Source organism: Sciurus carolinensis, chromosome 1, assembly GCF_902686445.1.
Source record: "Sciurus carolinensis chromosome 1, mSciCar1.2, whole genome shotgun sequence".
NCBI lineage: Eukaryota > Metazoa > Chordata > Mammalia > Rodentia > Sciuridae > Sciurus > Sciurus carolinensis.
In genome coordinates this window covers 200,548,169-200,566,889 of record NC_062213.1, presented here as the reverse complement: position 1 = coordinate 200,566,889, position 18,721 = coordinate 200,548,169, and the positions used below count along the sequence as shown (strand labels likewise).

Here is an 18,721-nt window from a genome sequence, read left to right as displayed (position 1 = left end):
GCTTCATGGCTTTATGATAAAAATTACAGGGAACATGGCTCAGTGGTAAAATGCTTATTGAGCATGTGCAAGAGTTCAATTCTCAGCATGATGAAAATAAATAAAAAACCCAAACTGAAACTGTGGCTCCGGCTCCAAAAGAAAAAAAGAAACAAACAAATCCAAGAGGCCATTGTTTTGGACAAGGCTCCCACACTGGGCCCGACAGACCAGATGGAAAATGAAAATGGAATCACCCAGGATAAAGCTCCACATGACCGAACCTAGACTAAGACTTCCCAAGAAAGCTGGAGAAAGAGAGAAAAGCCAAGTTTCCTGAATAGGTCAGTCCTCGTGACATTGACGTTTCCTCTCCTGTGATCATTTATCCATTAATCCTTACAAAAAGCCATCTGAGATGGCGTGAAGTTAACCAATTTGTTATTTCCCTATTTTTCTGTCTCCCTGTCTCCACTTTACAAATAGAACTTCGAAATGACCAGTCTACATTCTGTTCTTTGTTTTCTGCCTTTTCAGCCTGTTTCTGTCTGTAAAAACCAACCTCTTCTGCGCTGCTTATCAGAACACTTACTCTCTTCTATGGAATGAAGTGTTGCCCTATTCTAGAATTGTAAATAAAGCCAGTGAAGTTCTTTAAACAGATCTTTCTGTTGTACTTTTGTCCTTGGATCCAGCCCTATTTTCTCTGAAGAGTCTATCATCTGGTTTATTTTACATTGATTCTCTCCTGCTTTGCTGATGTGTAAGCTCTGGAAAGGCAAGGATTGAAAAAAATATTACCTTTTAAAAACATGATCTTTAATGAGAAATAATTTATATAAAACAATTTACCAATTTTAAGTACACACTTAAATGAATTTTGATAACTATATATAAATTTGTCACCAAAACAGTCAAGCTACAGAATAGTTCCATCACTGCTTTCTTTTGAGATAGGGTCTGGTTATGTTGCTCAGGCTAGATTTGAACTCCTGGGCTCAAGTGGTCTTCCGCCCTCAGCCTCCCAGGTAGCTGAGTAGCTGGGGCTACAGACAGACGTGTACCATCTTACCTGGCCACATCTACTTTTTTTTTTTTGAGAGCTGGGGATCAAACCCAGGGCATCACAACAGGCTAGGCAAGGGCTCCACCAATGAACTACACCAACAGCTCCCACTTCGGCTTCCCAGGTACAATCCAGTGTCTGTGCTGAAGGATCTGGATTTTGAGGTCCTTTAGCTCTGAAGAGAGCTGCCTTCTTCCAGGGGAGTCTGAAGTTTTACTTGCCCCTAATGGACCTCACCTCCCAGGAACCCAGGCCTTGTTTAGAGGCGAGTCATCCAGTCACCCTCATTAGCTCGGCATTACCAGGGTTGATAATTATTATGGTGAACACACACTTCAGTCTTATCCTCCCGCGACCTGCATCTTCAGACTTTATATGAGCCCCAAAGTCTCTCTTGCTCTTCTTGTGATTGTGCAAGGGTGAAGCGTTCATTGGTTCATTCGTACCCCATTGACTGATGCTTTTCTGTGCTGGGCAATCAGTGTCTAGGTGTTGAATAAACATTTTTGGAAAAAGATAAAACCTCTGCTTTCGAGGAACTCTCATATGTATGAACAAATACATGAAATAATCTCAGGTAGCCTTAAGTTCTATAAAGAAAATACAACGGGGTAAGATGAGGAAACTGGGTGGAGTAATGACAGGCAAGGAAACATGCTGGGTTAGAATGGGCGAGACAGGGAGAGAGACCAAATCCAGCAGGATCCTGGCGCCGGCTTGGTAAGGAGATGGGTTTTAATGAAGCATAACCGGGAAGCCGAGGCTAGATGGGCGTGGGCTGCACTATAGACCCCTGTGGTTGCTGCCTGGAGAACCCACTGCGTGGGCCAGACGGAAGGTCATTTGTCCCTTTCCTGCGTACGGAAGGCGCTGTCAAAGGAAGAATCCTGGGTTCCAATACTGCCTGAAGCAGGGTCATTCGGGGCCGGCTCTTCCCGGGACTCAGTTTCCCCACCTGTAAAACCTGGCGGGCTGGGCGGGCTGTTCGGCGTCAGCCCCCGCGAGCGCCACGAGCCCCGGAGCCCGCAGCCCTGCAGGAGCGGCCGCGGGCGCCAGGGGGCGCCTCCTCGATGGCTCGGCGCTCGGCTGGCCAGGCGCGGGAGCGTCGCCGCTCGATTGGTCGGGTCGAGCGCGGCTGGGCTGCGCCATTGAGGAGCGGCGGAGAGGAAGCGCCGCGCAGTGCCGGGCTGGGGCGGGCGCCGGACACCGACAGGTAGGGGCCGGGCGCGGGCAGGGCCGGGGGCCGGGGGCCCGGGGCGCGGGGCCCGCGGCCCGCGCCGACCCGCGGCCGCGCTCCGGCGCCGCCCCAGCGCTCGGGGCCCGGGCCACCCTCGCGGAGCCGGGACCCCGGCGGCCGGACGTGGGCGCCGCACTCCCGGGACCCCGAGCCCGCCGCCCTCCGGGACCCCACGCCCGCGGCCCCCGGCGCCGCAGGCCGGGCTGGCCGAGCCCCGGGGCGCGGCGTCGTGTCGCGCGGGTCCGGGCCCCGCCGCCCCGGCGCTCTGCCCGGGTCCCCGCGCCCGCGGTCGCGGTGTCGGTTCGCGCCTCACCGAGCCGTGGGCTTCACGGCGACCCTGTCGCAGGCCCGGCCTGGGGCGTCCGCCAGCTCCGAGGGCCTGACACCCCGTAACCAGCTCCGGCCTCGGGCGGGGACGCGGGCCTGGAGCCGTGCCGACCGCCGGCCGGGGCCGCGCCCCTCCGCCGGGCAGGGGACCCCTTTCCTCCAGGCCGCGTCTGCGGGTGGGCTCGGTGCCCCGACTGCAGGCGGGCGGGAGGGCAGCGGGGCTTCCCCGCCGGGCAGCTCGGTTCCTGCGGGGCCCCGGCCCGACACCCGCCCCCGTCCGTCTCCCAGGCGGCGGCAGCGCTCAGCCCCGGCCGCCTCGCTGAGGGACGCCAGGCTCCGGTTGCCCGTCCTTCCTATTCCCGGGTCTGGCCGCCTCTCAGGGGAGGGGCCTGGCTCAAGGTCATGCCCGGCTGTCTGCCCGCCGGTGGACTGAGCCCCGATCCCCAGTGTCACCTGCCCCTTCGGGTAGGGGAAGCCGGGTGGGAGTGAGTGCCAGGCAGCTGCCTAGAAGTCCTGGTGGACCAGGGTGTAAACACTGTGGGATCCTGGCCAGCCTGACCGCCTTTCCTGCAACTGGATCCTTAAGGGAATCCTTGCAGTGGCCACAAGCCGTTCTAGATGCTCAGACAGGGCTGATGGATGCTTTCTGGCGTGTGCCTCAGTTTACTGACTAGGGTATCTCACAGCGCTAATCATCCGTGTCTTCTTAATCTGTGCTTGGCGTTCTTCCTCCAGGGTAGGTAGGGCAGGGCCTGATCTTGTGAGCGGAATGACAGTGGTTTCCCTTTACTCGGAGAGCATTTGGAGTTGGCACTTCAGGGAGAGTTGCCACTTAGGGCAGAAATTAATGGCAGTGACAACAAAAGTAAAGAGTACTCCCAAGTTTGGCTCCTTGCTCAAACGTATTTGGAGCTCAGATAGTAAGACTAGTCAGTTTCACGTTTTGTTTTCACAGATTTACCTGTACAAAATTCCAATAGAGAAATGTTAGATTGCTGAACATTTGTGTGTGTGTATGTGTGTGTGTGTGTATGAACACTAGGATTTGAACCAGCCACCGAGCCACATTCCCAGCCATTTTTATTTTTTGTTTTGAGACAGGGTCTTGCTAAGATGCTGAGGGCCTTAGTAAGTTGCTGAGGCTGGCTTTGAATTTGTGCTCCTTCTGCCTCAGTCTCTGGAGCTGCTGGGATTATAGGCATACACCACTGTACCATGCCTGCTGAACATTTTTTAATTTTAAAACTTTGTTCTTGTGGATTGTTTTTTGCTTTCAAGATGGTCTGCAGTCTCCCTTAAATGTGTCTCTGCTTTTCTAAATAAGTTGCTGTCTGTGCCTCTAAATTAAACAAAACAAAAAATTTTTTCTCGTAATCTCTTCTTTAAACAAATACCCAATAATTCCAAGCAGATTGCTAGTTGTGTAACTGTAACCTTAAAAAGTAACTTTGGAAGGAAATTAGGTAATTGTTTTACCAAATACTTTTAAAACTGTTCTTGTTGACAAACAAAAGTCAGTCTCAGTGGAGAGGGAGTTAACTCTTATGAGGGCTTGTGTTGGGTCTTTGATGGATGGCAGCCTTTCCCTTGGGGTGAGTGTATCTTCTGGCCCTGGGATGAATCACTAGGGCTGGGGCACAGTGATGGTTCCAAGTGGGACATATGCCATAGCGAATCTGGAGTATCTGACAAGGTGGCTGACGACAGCCTGGGTAGCTCAGAGCAAGATTTGCAGGCCCTGGTTGTAGTTAGGATCTATGAAGTAGGTGATCTGAGAACCCATTTAAACTTTTGTGTCTCAGTTTTCCTTGTGTTAACTTTTTGTAATTATAAAAACCATCTTTTTTTTTTTTTTTGTAATGCTGATAAATACCAGTTATTATAACAGGCAGCAGTACTTCAGTACTGAGTCCAAGTACTGTAGCTGCAGCCGGAGGATTTCTGGTGTTTGTCATTACTGACTCAGATGATTCATTGTGTCAGCAGCATCTGGTGCTCAGGTACCAGTCAAGCAGTCCCAGTGCATTTAAGATTAGTGATAAAGCACTGTCTTCTCCCTCCTATTTGTATGATTTTATGAATGATCCTCAAAATATGTGGACAAAATTTAATTTTGGCAGCTTTAAAGAGGATCTTTGTAGAATATGAATGTCATTCATACAATCTCTTAGGGCATTTTTGCCTTAATCTGGATTAGGGTTTCTCAACATTGGCCCTGTTGACATTTGGGCTGGATAATTCTTTGCTGTGGGGGTGGTTTTGTGCATTGTAGGATATGTAGCAGCTTCTATGGTTTGTATCCATGGAGACTGGTAGCAGACTCTAAAGTCATGATAATCAAATATGTCTTCAAGCCTGACATGGCGGTGCATACCTGTAATCCTAGCTGCCTTGGGAGGCTGAGGCAGGAGGAGTGCAAGTTTGAGTCCAGCCTTGGCAATTTAGTGAAGCTTTAAGCAACTTTGTGAGACCCTGTCTCAAAAACCAATAACAACAACAACCAAAAAAACCAAACACCAAAACCAACAACAACAAAAAACAAAAACAAACAAAGGGATGTAGCTAGGGCTAAAGCACCCCTGGGTTCAATTCCCAGTAACAAACAGAAAAGCTCCCCACATCTTAAGATATTGCCAAATCCCACCCACATGAGAACCTCTGAACAGGGCAGTCTGAGCCCAAGGTGGGTCCCCCAAAAGCCAGCAGGTCACTGAGCAGTTACATTGCAAAGAGACACAGCTTTGATTCGCAGAAAGTTTTAGTAAATTTATAAGAATGGGTGGGCTGGAGTTGTGGCTCAGTGGTGGAGTGCTTGCCTGGCATGTGTGAAGCACTGGGTTAGAATCTCAGTGGCACATATAAGTAAATAAATAAAATGAGGATCCATCAACAACTGGAAAACATTTAAAAATTTTTTAAGAATGGCTTTCCTCGTGGCTGTGTGGGAATGGAGATGGACTGACTTGACATCCTGTGCCTGACAGGGACCTTAGAGCGCTTCTCACCCCATCACTTGGAGCTGTGCTTTGCATTCATCCACCTCAGGGAGGTAAAATAAATCAGCTTAGAAAATCATCCAGTTTTTTCTTGTCGATTTTGATTTTTTTTTTTTTCCTTTCACAGATTCTTCCGTGACCATGAGAGAGAGAAAAGTATGATCCATGATTTTTAAGCACCTTTTCCTGAGGACATAGTCATGTTGGAAGGTCTTGTAGCCTGGGTTCTCAATACCTATTTGGGGAAATATGTCAACAACCTGAACACTGACCAGCTCTCTGTCGCGCTTCTCAAAGGTGAGTATGTGGTTTTTTCCTTTGGTAAAGTTTGACTTTGTAGATGGCATTTCTGTTATTTTTATTTATTTATTTTTTTAAAGTATTGAGGATAATAAAACCTAATGCTTACATGGCTTGGTAGTGAATATGTGTAAAAGATAATATGTCCTCCCATATGACCGATGGGGTAACTTACGTAGCTCTATTGATGTAGGTTTTAGTAAATTTTTTAAAAAATCAAAGCAAACTATCCTGCTGGTGACTGAGCTTCATTCTAGTTAAATTTTTAACTTTGTGAGGCTACAAATAGTGACAGTAGCATTGACTTTGGCTTCATATACACTTTTGTCACTTCTAAGCTATGTGAACAATAGCTAATGTTGAAATTCTGTGCTTCAGTTTCTTTAGAAGAGAGGGTGGTCTACCTCCACAGGGCTGCCCTAAGGAGCAGTGAAATAGGATCGGAACCTCCTGGCCTCCTGGCCTCCTGGCCTCCTGGCACGGTGCAGACACCCAGTAGCAGTGTTGGAATATACTGCTGTAGGGCTGGGGAGATAGCTCAGCTGGTAGAGTACTTGCCTTGCAAGCACAAGGCCCTGAGTTCGATCCCCAGTACCGCAAAAAAAAAAAAAAAAAAAAAAAAAGGAGTATACTGCTGTGAGACTTGCCTTGCTCAGTGGCCAGTACCTAAGGCTTGAGGCCTTCTAGCCTTTGCTGGCCTATATTTGTAAATGCAACCCTGGGGTTGGTGTGGGAATTGGAAGGCAGCATTCCCTCATTTCCTTGTTGTAACTTAGATTGTCTGTGCTCAACTTGGAATGGAACCCTTTAACATATGTAGAGAAAGAAGGTAAAGTCAGTCTGCAAGGATGCAGAATCATAGATGGTGGAAAGTCTTAAGTAGCAGTTTAGACCCAGTTTCCTGGGGGTTTGTTTTGGCCAGTGGACTAGGACAGGTTACTGGAGAGAGCAAAGATCAGGTCTTTGCTTCATCTGAGAGTAGGATACCAGTGCTTCCCCTGTCCCCAGAAGTGTTGCTTTCCAAGAATTATTAGTTCTGGTACTGAGCACTGATCCCTGGGTTCCTTTACTGCTGAGTTATATCCCAGTCCTTTTTAAAATTTATATTTTGAGACAGGGTCTTGCTAAATTGCTGGGGGCCTTGCTGAGTTGCTGAGGCTGGCCTTGAACTTGGGATCCTCCTGCCTCAGCCTCCTGAGTTGCTGGGATTACAGCTGTGCTCCATCAAGCCTGGCACTTTCCAAGAATTTCTGATCTCTCTAGTCCAAGCAGATGATTGTGGCAGCAGAAGACTGGGCTTTATCACAGTTGTCCCTCCCTGCACCATTCTTCATTGGGAGCAGAATTGGATTTTTCCCTGTTCTTCTGTCCTTAGAAGGGAGCTACCACATGGAAAGTGAGGGTGACTTAAAGGGCAGTACAGTTTCAGGTGCTCTTTGGTCACTTACTGAAGTTGGCAGAAACACTGTGAAGCTAAGTTGTATGAGGTACAGGTAGGAGAACTGCAAACCAAACATTGCTAGTAAAAGAGCTGGTTTTCTCAGAGGGATGTGGGAAGAGTGTGTCTGCTGAAGAAATTAACAAATAGAAGCTTATGGTGTCTGATTTGTCCCACCCAGAGTCAGTGCTGATGACAGATCCGTAATCTTGGCATTTTCTAGATAGAACATATCTGTGTACCATTCTGGTGCCTTAAGCTGCTTTTCTGTTCTTATTTCCTTTCTGAAAAATATTCTTCTTGGTCGGGGGTGTAGTTCCGTGGTGGAGCGCTTGCCTACTGTGCTGGAGGCCCTCAGCTCGGTGCTGGGCACACATACAAAAAATTATTCTCTGACTTTTATGATTCTGTGGAATCTGAGGAATCTGTGTCTTTGCAGAATAGAAAAAGAGAAAAATGGTTTTTCTTTCATAACTTGTGTTAGTTTGATACCCCATACTCCTATACTTTTGGATCCAAAGTCCATCATAATGCTTGGTCAGAAAAATCTTTGGAGCATCACAGTGTACTGAGAGAATGGCTTTATGAAGCAGTTGACACTGTTTGTTGATCTTGATTGTACACCTGAGCCGTCTTTGGGGTGCAGGGTACTAGAGAGGAACATGAGTGTTATTTATGTCCATCCGTGTGTGTTCTGCAAAGGAGAACGAAACTCAAGGTCAAGAATAGGGGCTTTTCTGAGGCTGACCCGTTTATCAGTGACTTGGGCAAATTCTTTAACTTCTGCATGCTTTAGTCTCCCTTTTGCAGATAATATTAACTATCTCATAGGGTTCTGAGGACCAAATAAATTAATGTGGATCAAAGAGCTTAGAGCTGTTCATGGAATATAGTGGGCTCCCAGTGAGAGATAGGTATGACATCATCAGTCCTCACGACCATCAGTGTGATTGACTGGTGGATTGACTCCTTTTAGCATGTGTGTACAGTGTGATCTCATGTGTGTACACATGCGCAAAGGGGTGAAAATGCCAAGCAGCGGCTGAAGGAGAGAACCCTTATGTGAGAGTTCATTCATTCAGTCACTCAGCGGATATTAAATGAGCACCTACTATGTGCAAGACTCTGGGTTGGAAAGGGGAGGCAGAAGAGGATCCTAAGAGCTCAGGCTCAGGCTCCAACTTTGGCTTCACCATGTACAAGCTATCTCTGACTGTGGGCAGGGTACCGAGGCCCCACTGTCCCCGCTGTCTTGCCACCTGAGGTCAGACAGATCTGTATGAACTCTGGTGCTACCACTCATCAACTCTGAGATTTCTAAGCAAATTACTTGTCTTTTAAGCCTCATTTTTCTCACCTCGAAAATTGGAAACTGATTTAGGTTGAACATCTGAAATCTGAAATTTTCCAAAATCCAAAATGCTCTGAAATATGGAACATTTTTAGTGCTGATATGATGCTCAAGAAGTTTCTGATTTTAGAGGATTTTGGAGTAAAGTCTAGGCAAATAGTCCAGAATCCAAAAGACTCTGGAAATCTGAAACACTTCCGGCCCGAGCATTATGGATAAGGGATATTCAGTTCACAATATTTCCTTGCCTTGTTGGGAAGATTAAATGAAATGATAATGCAGGGGCTGGGGCTGTAGCTCAGTGGTAGAGTGCTTGCCTAGCTTGCAGGAGACCCTGGTTCCATCCCTAGCACTGCGGACCTGGGGTGCCGGGAGAGGGAGGTAATAATGCAGATGAAGAGCTTGGCATGAGTATGATCTCACTGGGTGATAGGTGTCATTATTACTGCCTCCACCTCTGTAGTCCTTGTTCTCAGATGCTCACCTGGTGGGGAGGCAAGTTCTGCAGTACTGCAAGTCAGTCTGTGTTCCCTTGTCTTACTGGAGATGGGATCCTAAGTATCCACGCTGCAGTGGATGCTTAGGAAGGGTGCTTTTCATGCTGTCTGTAGGACTGTGGAGGTGCTTTTGGGTGGACTTAACAGGACTTTGATGGGTGGCACTGGGTGGGTCTCACACTCTCCAGCTAGAGTGGAGCCTCGAGCAGGGGCTGTGAACTTTCAGGTGGAGGCTGCCAGTGCCAGGGGAGGGGTCTGAACTTTGGTCTATGGGCATATCTGTAAATTTGTAACCCCAAACTTCAGTTTCCTTGCCTTCTTCGTTTTATAAACTCTGGACCTCTGACTGACCCTTTAAATAACCAGGAAAGGAATCCAGGAATCATTAGAGTGCTGAAAAATGCCCAGTCTCTAAATTCATCCCAGTTTCAGGGGATAGATTTCTTGTTAATCTAATTTTGAGTTTGTTTTCTTTTCCCCCCTGGCGGTGCTGTGTGTTGAACTCAGGCCCTTGAGCATGCTAAGCAAGCATGAGGAATTTGGGGATGAGACCTCCCTCATCCATGAATATGCCTGTAAATTGTCTGCCTGGAAATAAGTGAACAGCATTATAATTTTTTTTTTGTCCCAGGGATTGAATCCAGGGGTACTTAACTACTGAGCCATATCCCCATCTCTTTTTATTATTTTTATTTATTTTGAGACAGATTCTTGCTGATTTGCTAAGACTGGCTTTGAACTCATGATCCTCTGCCTTAGCCTTCCGAGTTGCTGGGGTTACAGGTGTGCACTGCTGTGCCCAACGTACTCCCTGTTCTTGAAAGTACATATATCAGACAGATTTAGTGGCTCAGAAATTGTCTTGTGTTGTTCAGTTTTGTAAAATCATGGCTCCTTCACCGATCTGGGTCTGAGGATCCTACTTTCTCTCACTATGTTCCCTGTGGTCAGCACAAGGCCAAGTAGAGTAGGGCTTAGTATGTTTGAATGAACAGATGGCTTGCATGGCTGGAAGGGTGTGTTAGTCAGCTGTCTAATACTGTGATGAAATACCTGAGCTAATCAACGTAAAGGGAGGAGAGGTTTCAGTCTGTAGTCGCTTGGCCCATTGCCTCTGAACCTGTGGCCAGGTTGCAGGAGCACCTGGTGGAGGAGTACTGTTTACCTCATGGCAGCTGGGAAAAAGACAGGAAGGGACCTGGGTACCAACATCCCCTTCAAGGTCATACCCTCAGTGACCTTGCTTCTAATTAGGTCCCACCACTTAAAGGTTCTATCACCTCCCAATTGCCCCATGGGCTGGGCACCAAGCACATGGGCCTTTGGAGGACATTTCAGAACCAGACTGTGTCAGAGAGCAAGATCTAGTGCTCTCTGGTCTGTGAACTTCTGGGTTTAAGTCATCATAGAAGCTGGGACTGGGGAGGACCTTCAGTGGTTCCTGTTCTTCCTTTGCTTTCTGGCCATTTGCTTATCTACCTGCAAATGGAGGTGCAGAAGGTGAACTCATGGAAGAGGCCTTTCCAGAAGACAGCGTATGCTCCCCATGATGACCAGTTTTATTGAACTAAACCATGGGCTCTTGAACATTTTGTGCATTGCACTCATTTGTGTGGGGGGGCGAAGGTGGGAACAGTTTGTTAAAATGGCAGATTCCTGTGTTTTGGTCCCAGAGGTTCTGATTTGGTAGGTGTGGGAATGAGGTCTAGGAGCCTGCATTTCATCCCAGTGAGTTGGATGTTGATGGTTCCATGGGAAGTATTAGCTTAAGCTGGGGTCTACACATAGGCCAACAGATCAGATCTGACTGCTGGCTCAGGATGGCTTTGACGTTTTTTAAGTCTTGTTGAAAACATAAGTAAACTGGGCATAGTGATGTGTGCTGTGGTCCCAGCTTCTGGGGAGGCTAAGGCAGGAAGATTGGCTTGAGGCCAAGAGTTTGAGTCCATCCTGGGCAACAATAGTGAGACCCTCGCAGCAACAACAACCACCGCTGCCACCCAATACCTAAGTAAAAGGAGGGTCTGTAACATATAGAAAGCCTCAGTGAGGTGTTTACCGTCTGGCCTGTTACGGAGGAAGTTAAATCTCTGCCGGAACTCTTCCAGGCTGCTAAGCTTTAGTTGTCCCGTCCATGTCGAGTGGGTGGTCAGGAAATAAGTATTACAGATCAAACACGTGGACTGCTGGTAGCATGACCCTGTTCTAGGTGTAAACTTTCTCTTTAACCTTCCATGCTTTGCACACAGTAGGCACCTTGTATTTTTGTTGGATGAATGGTTTGTGTTTTTACTTTCAGGTGCTGTTGAATTAGAAAACCTGCCACTAAAAAAGGATGCCTTGAAAGAACTGGAATTGCCATTTGAGGTCAAAGCTGGTATGTGGAAGTGAAGGAGGGAGCAAGTTTTGGGTCTCAGATTATTTGGAAAAGAAAATTGAGAGCCTTGGAGTTTGTCTATTTGTGGAAGAGGAAGGGTAGGAAGTGTGGGTTGAGCTCAGTCTTGGAGCCTGGTCTCTGGGCCACTGTGTCAACATTTCCTGGGGGTGGTGATGGGGAGATCATGTGGTCCCCAGGACCCCTGAGTCAGAATAGCCCACATATCTCATAAGCACCCCAAGTGGTTCTTATGTTTACTAAAGTGTGAGAACCTCTATTCCAGGTACAGAGGGTTCTTATTCACAGAGTATGCATCATAGATGTTACTGAGAGTTTATTGACTTAGAAGTGGGCTCTGGAATACTATGCTTGAGTTTAATTTGCCATTTTTTGGCTTGTAACCTGGGACATAGTTGTCTGTGTCATCATAAAAGTCATCATAAAAGTTCACGATAAGGTAATAGGGTTGGGAGGTAGCTCAGTAGCAGAGCATATGTAAGGCCCTGGGTTCATCCCCAGCACTCTAAAAAAGAAAGGAAGAAGAAAATGTCATTGTTAAGGACATTCTCTTATCTTAAATCTTACAGGTAGCATCTTCTTGAATTCTGTGTCTTAGAAAGTAATGATCACACTAATAATATTTGCTGCTTTCAGAGGCAGTTTTAGGTGGGCTGTGTGGGTCCTCCAGAGGGCCTTTAGAACACTTCAGAGGCTGTGCGTGATTCTTGCAGCAATGGCTTGTCTCTTATAGGTGGACTTTAAAGAAAGCTTGTATTCTGAGAGACTTGGCTGGAAATGGAAGAACTTGGGAAATGAAAGTATCACAAGTCTGCCAGGCCATTTAACTTTCTCTTCAGCTGTGGTTCCCATGCAGCATGAGAGTTCTTTTTTACAGTGGCCAGTGCAGGGCTACCAACACTTCAGTTCATGATGGCTTGTTCAAGGCTGAATACATTGCAAGTCTGATAACGTCCAAGGAATAGTTATCAACCAACTTGTTACTAATTGGCAAGAAATGAGTTTTGTGTCAGGGCTTATGTGGGTGCAGTGGTAAGAAAGACACCTAGGTGTGGTCCAACTGGGGAAGAGAGTTTCCAGAGGAGGGAGGCTGCCTTTGTTGTGATGTCTCACAGCACTTTTCCAGCTTAATGCATCAGCAGTGTTTTTACAGATCTCAACTTGTTTCACACGTGCAAGAACCTGCTGCCTAATGTTTTAAATTTAAAAATAAATGGTGAAAGCAATCATGCCCTGGAAAGGGAACTAGAAAAAGTCTGAGAAATGGAAAGAATTAAAATTGTGCACAGGCATTTAATGAGTCTTTCCTTCTACTCCCAGGCTTCATTGGAAAAGTGACCCTTCAGATCCCCTTTTACCGCCCGCATGTGGACCCTTGGGTGATCTCTATCTCCAGCCTCCACTTAATTGGAGCACCTGAGAAAATCCAGGATTTCAATGATGAAAAGGAGAAGCTGTTGGAAAGGGAACGCAAGAAAGCGCTCCTTCAAGCCCTGGAGGAGAGATGGAAGGCAAGCAGAGAGCCTTTGACTGCCGGGGCGTTTGTGGGGACCCTCCTGAGATGAGCGAGCACTAGACTCTGCTAACACTGGCTCTTTGCCTTCCAGAATGAGCGCCAGCAGAAAGGGGAGTCCTATTGGTATTCAGTTACTGCCTCAGTCGTTACGAGAATCGTGGAGAACATCGAAGTAAGTCAAGAGTCAACACGAAAGGGATTTCTCAGGCTTAAATGTGTTTCACTTCTTGGTTGCTCGTTTCTTGTGGGTTTTACCGATGCAGGGTGTGTGGAGGGCTGGCTGCTCAGGTGTGCCCTTTTGCTGGCTGTGCCAAAGGGAAAACCTGAAAAGCGGGCCATGTTGTGCGGCTGACGTGGGCTTTTCTTGCTTCAACTGCTGTGAGTAGGAGTTTTCATTGAACTTCCATTTCCCTTACTGCACTTTCTTTTTGAGTGTTGGGATCCCACTTGCTAAAGAATGCATATCCTCAAAGCCAGGCTGCTGAGCCTTGATGACTCTGTGGTTTCAGGGCAAATCACACTCTGATCTCAAGTTTCTTCATCTGTGAAATGAGAGAGCTTGGGTACCTGGTGTCTATTAGATCAGACAGCAAACTGTGAGCAGCCCACGGAGGTAGTTAAGCGCTCACACACGTGTCTGGTGGCAGTTTGATGAGTTGCAGTGCCAGGCTGATTGGTCGTGTTTTCTATCCATAGTTACAATTTTGTTTTGTCTTCAAAACTAAGTCAAGGTCTATTCTGATTTTCATGAATGGCATGAGAATTAGCCCATAGTTATGACCTCCAGGGTTTTCTTGAAATGCCAGAGTGGCCCAAGCCAAATGTCTTCAAGGTATGCCATGCTCCAAAAAATAAAGTCCGAGGTTGTTGGTTTCCTAACTTTCATACTTCAACAAAAAGATTCTTGAAGTGACTACTTTGAATTCTATTTTAGGCAGTTACTTAGTATTGATTTTAGCTGTCATAGTGTTTTTTTTTTTTTTTTTTTTTTGTACTGAAGATTGAACTCGGGGCACTTAACCACTGAGCCATATCCCCAGCCCTTTTTTGTATTTTATTTTGAGTCAGGGGTCTCACTGAGTTGCTTAGGGCCTTGCTAAATTGCTAAGGCTGGCTTTGAACTTGTGATCCTCCGGCTTCAACCTTCCAAGCCACTGGGATTATAGGTGTGTGCCTCTGAACCAGCTGTGTATCAGTTATTGATGACAGGTTACCTTTATCCAGTTACAAAACTTTAAATGACATAAATAGATCCCAACTAAATTTGTTATTTTTATATAAATCTGAAAGAGACTATTGTTACTAACAGCTTTAGTTTGGAGAACACCAGCTTGGAAAAGTGCTCTCCTAAGCTTTGTATTTTAAAAGACTTGTATAATTGGAGGACAAGAATATATCTAATGCTAGGTGTGGTGGCGCATGCCTGTAGTCCCAGTGACTCAGGAGGCTGAGGCAGGAGGATCATAAGTTCAAAGCCAGCCTCAACAACTTAGTGATACCCTAAGAAATTTAACGAGACCCTGTCTCTAAATAAAATATAGAAAGGGACTGGGAATGTGGCTCAGTGGTTGTGTCTCTGGGTTCAACTCCCAGTACCTAAAAAAGAAAAGAATACATCTAATATACAAGAAGTCAGTAATATTTAGTGTCACAATGACACAGCTGTCCTTAATGTTAGCTAAGTTTTAACTTTTAAAGTAAAATTTAAAATCCATAATGTGGGATAACATCACAGTTGTGCATAGGTTAGCAGCACTGACAAAAATTAAAGAGTAGCTTTATCTATTGTAAGTTTAGGAAACAGTGTTGATTATCAGAAATAGACTTACTATCTGATATATAAATGTATCTCATAAAACATTTATGTCATCAAAGCAAACAGCTGTAAGCCAGGTTTTTAAATGGTAGTGTGGCCCTTTTTATGTCAGATACATTGTATGAAAAAAGAGCACTTATTGGTTACCCTGGGTGTATCAAACCTACATAGCTTTCATTTTACAAACTTATTTAACACTTAGACAAAATTTGGAAAAAACATATTTAGTTCTCAGATGTATACATATCTTTAGTCTCACGTATTTAGGGTATCAATTATAGTATAATAACCTAAAATAATGGTTGATTATTAACTAGAATTATTAAAGCAGTCACTTAAAAGACTTTAAAATGGTATGAATCCTAATTCCTTTAGGGCTTAATTTCCCCAAGTAATAAGACCTAATAGAAGAAATTATCTTAACAAATAAGAGCAGATCGGTGTTTTAAGAAACTCTTGTGCTTATGGCCATACCACCTTGATTGCACTCAGTCTCTTTTGCTTGGAATCTAAGAAACCCTTGCAGTTTAACACATAGAGAATTAGGTTCTGGTTTTGCGTCAGTACTTGAAAATTTGACCTTAAGAAAAACCCTTACATATCTTTAATTGGCTGTGGTAATTATAGCCAACTTAATCACATACACAAACTCTTTTAAGATTTATCTTCCACAGACCTTTTGTAACTTATTTAGATACTCTACAGCTTGTTTACGTCCTTAATTTTGTCCTCTCGTTTTTATCTTGGCGTTTAAGACAAAAATCTTATTTTAATCTTTTTTCATCTAAAAACATTTTCTTTTCCTTACCAAATATATTTTTGTAACTATAGCTTTCTTTTATCTCTTTTCTAGTTGATGACCCTTTTTAAGTTTACATTTTGAAACAATCCTTATGAAATTACTGAATTTAGACAAATTACTCCCCTTTAATTAGGTGACATACATTACTTTTTACAATTTTTCCAATTCACCCAGAGATTAAATCCTTTGTATTTTTTACATATAGAATTACATTTGTTAATTAGAATTTTAGCTCTTAGTAACCTTGCTTTTAGTGAAGACCCAGAAAAAGCAATCTTAAACTGTTTTGCCACTTATCAGCAGTTTATAAAAAACCCATTTAATAGACCCAAATATATGTTTTCTTGTAGAATTTAAGAAGGCAAGAGTACTTCATTTTAGCAGTTGATGTTTTAGTTATCATAACTTTGCAAATTAATCATATATCTCCTGTAATAAATATAAATCCCATTTATGTTAAATCTGATTTGCCCATTTTTAACTGTTAATTTTAGATTACCCATGAAAACTAATATTGCAGCTTGGTTAACATTATATGCTCTTTTTCTTGCCAAAGAAAAATCCTTAAAGCAGTGGACATTACATTTCACATTTCAAGCATTTTATAACCAACCAGTTGCCTGACTCCTAGAGAAATGTGTGGATTAGTAATTATAAAGACATCTTTACTCTTATTTTTTTCAACCATTTTAAATTGATAATTTTGTTAAAGTTTGTCACTTGATCTAAAAGGCATTTGGATCCATTTCTTTTAAATTTATGAGCTCTCATTTATCTATATGCCAATTTGGTACCATATAAACAATATATAGATACAACATACAATATACATGTATGCATAAATATACATTTCAAAAGAGGAAATACAGAATTTATAGTTTTTTTTTTTAAACCAGGTTTGTGATCCCCACAGGTAGGAGACAAAGAACTACAGATGTTTCTTACACAGTCTGTCAGATTTCACCCTTTAGAAGTTACAACAGGGCCTGTCCCAGATGCCCTTTGTGTGAGTGAGCAATGGATTATGGACTGGGGCACATAGACCTGGGAGAGTTCTGGACAGTGGGTCAGGGGCTGAGACAGGTTCTGCCAATCATGTCTGGACACTGAATCTGTGGTTCAGGTGATAACTTGTCTATCCATGAGGTAGATCCTTGTCAATCATCAGCAGTGCTTTTTGTTCTTTTTAGAACCTTCAGAGAGGACGCTCTGTTACCTTTTCAGTGTACTTGAGAATTAACTCTTGAATAGTTGGCCTCTGAATAAAGACAGCAGGAAAAACCAGAGGGCTATAAACAAAACAAAAAACTAGTTAGACAAAACATAACTAGTCAGAACAAAAATATATTAACTTAGGCACATAGGACAGAAGGTGAATTCACTAGAAAAAACATGAGCTCAAAAAAGGAAAGGGGGAAAAAAAGGGAGACACAGTATAATTACTCTAGTAAAAGGGCATATGGGACGTCTACATCAGACCAGAGTGCTCATTTGGATCAGATGAGAGTCAGCCCAGATACCTAGAATGTGTGAGCCCATAAGGTCTGGGGAGAGGGTGGACATCAGGAAGATTTTTGAGAAAAAGGAAATGTACTCATGGATCTTTCCATTTTCCTTCCCTGTGCAGTTGTTCCCTATCTGAAGAGATTTCTGTGGGAAGTAGGGTGTCTCCTAATGTTCCCTGGCTTATTGCCTTGGTTTGGGCTAACATTGTCCCTAAGACAGAGTGCAGATGTCTTAAGCATCCTCAAAAAGGTCTGGGACCTGGTGTAGCTGACCTTTCCAGATCCCATTCTCTTTGTCTCTCCCTTTTTCTAGCATTTAGTGAGGAACTTAGCAGAATTCCAGTTTATAAGAAAAGCTACAACAGCTATTATGTCCTATAGCGGCTTGGATTTAAAATTAACGCTTTTTTTCTGGCCTCAGACCAGCTTGGGCAATTGCTTATTCAGCTTACATTCCAAATGCAGGCCTCAGAGGGGTAGATACCAGTCAGGCAGCTAAGGAGTAAGGACAGTTACCTTTTCAGTACAGAGGCCAGGGCATTGAATAGGGCATCCTGACTCAGAGATGGAGGGTAATCGTTTACCTTAGCATGAATTAGAGTGCCCACTGCTTTGAACCTTGGGCGAGGTCCCATGACATTTTTTGGAGAGAAAGATGAGAGGAAGAGACATGGGGGGTCAGAATCTTGTGCTCACTGGCCTTGGGATTCTGCAGAGGTGTTGCCCTTGCCAAGAACCTCTCAATTGCCAGTGGGCAAGCTTCGTTCTCCAAAAAGCTGAGGGTGAAAGCCTCAGTTCTCACTCCTTGGGGCTGCATGTCAGTTCCAAACAAGAGACCTTCCGGTTTGTACTGGAGTGTGCTCTAGCAGAACCCATCCATTACCTGGAGTTCTCTCCATTCACCAAGAATCTGAGATGGAGATTGGGGTTCCGGACAGAACTGAGCAGATGAAGCAGTCAGAAAGCATGGGGGAACTGGTGACGAACAGGCAGGGAACCCAAACGTTCCAGGCCGGGCCTTCTGCAAGATTGAGGCAGCGCGGAGGTCCTGCCTCATCCCCATTCTTGCCACCAGGCCAGAAAGATTGCAGACAGTTTGCTCAGGCATGGGTTTATTAGAAGGCACAGGAAAGCTGGGAGGGGAGGCCCTCAAGGGAGAGAGTGAGTCGTTTTGGAGTGGTGGGGGTGGTGTACCTCTTCTGCCTTCCAGTTTTATCGGAGGTCCTGGGAAAGTTTCCAGAGTGTCTTGTCCAGGTCCACCTCTTGACTTTGGACTGATTGCAGAATGACATCAGACTGCACAGGACAACTTAGGTCACTTTGGCTCATGTTGACTGGTTCTAATTGGAACCAGGTTTTATGGGTGGCGGACTTTTCCTTACCTCCCTGAATTCTGGGATCTGGTCTGTGTGAGGGTCCCAAAAGCACCCGCTTCAGGCTAACTTGTGATCTTACGGGTGTTTTGGAAGTTTGCTGAGTTGGCTTATGTCAGGGCT

At 45.0% G+C, this 18,721-nt stretch overlaps 1 protein-coding gene across 7 annotated transcripts in view; it reads left to right on the top strand.

Annotated features, from left to right (window-relative positions):
* The first annotated feature begins 2,180 nt into the window (after positions 1-2,180).
* The window catches only part of Vps13d (vacuolar protein sorting 13 homolog D), a 243,477-nt gene continuing 226,936 nt past the window's right edge, over positions 2,181-18,721 (top strand). For all 7 annotated transcript variants that reach the window (XM_047517550.1, XM_047517527.1, XM_047517519.1 and 4 more), the window contains exons 1-5: positions 2,181-2,258; positions 5,733-5,902; positions 11,491-11,568; positions 12,907-13,097; positions 13,194-13,274. In XM_047517550.1, the coding sequence (XP_047373506.1) occupies positions 5,806-5,902; positions 11,491-11,568; positions 12,907-13,097; positions 13,194-13,274 (447 nt within the window). In that variant the 5' untranslated portion in view covers positions 2,181-2,258; positions 5,733-5,805. The remainder of the gene's footprint in view (positions 2,259-5,732; positions 5,903-11,490; positions 11,569-12,906; positions 13,098-13,193; positions 13,275-18,721) is intronic.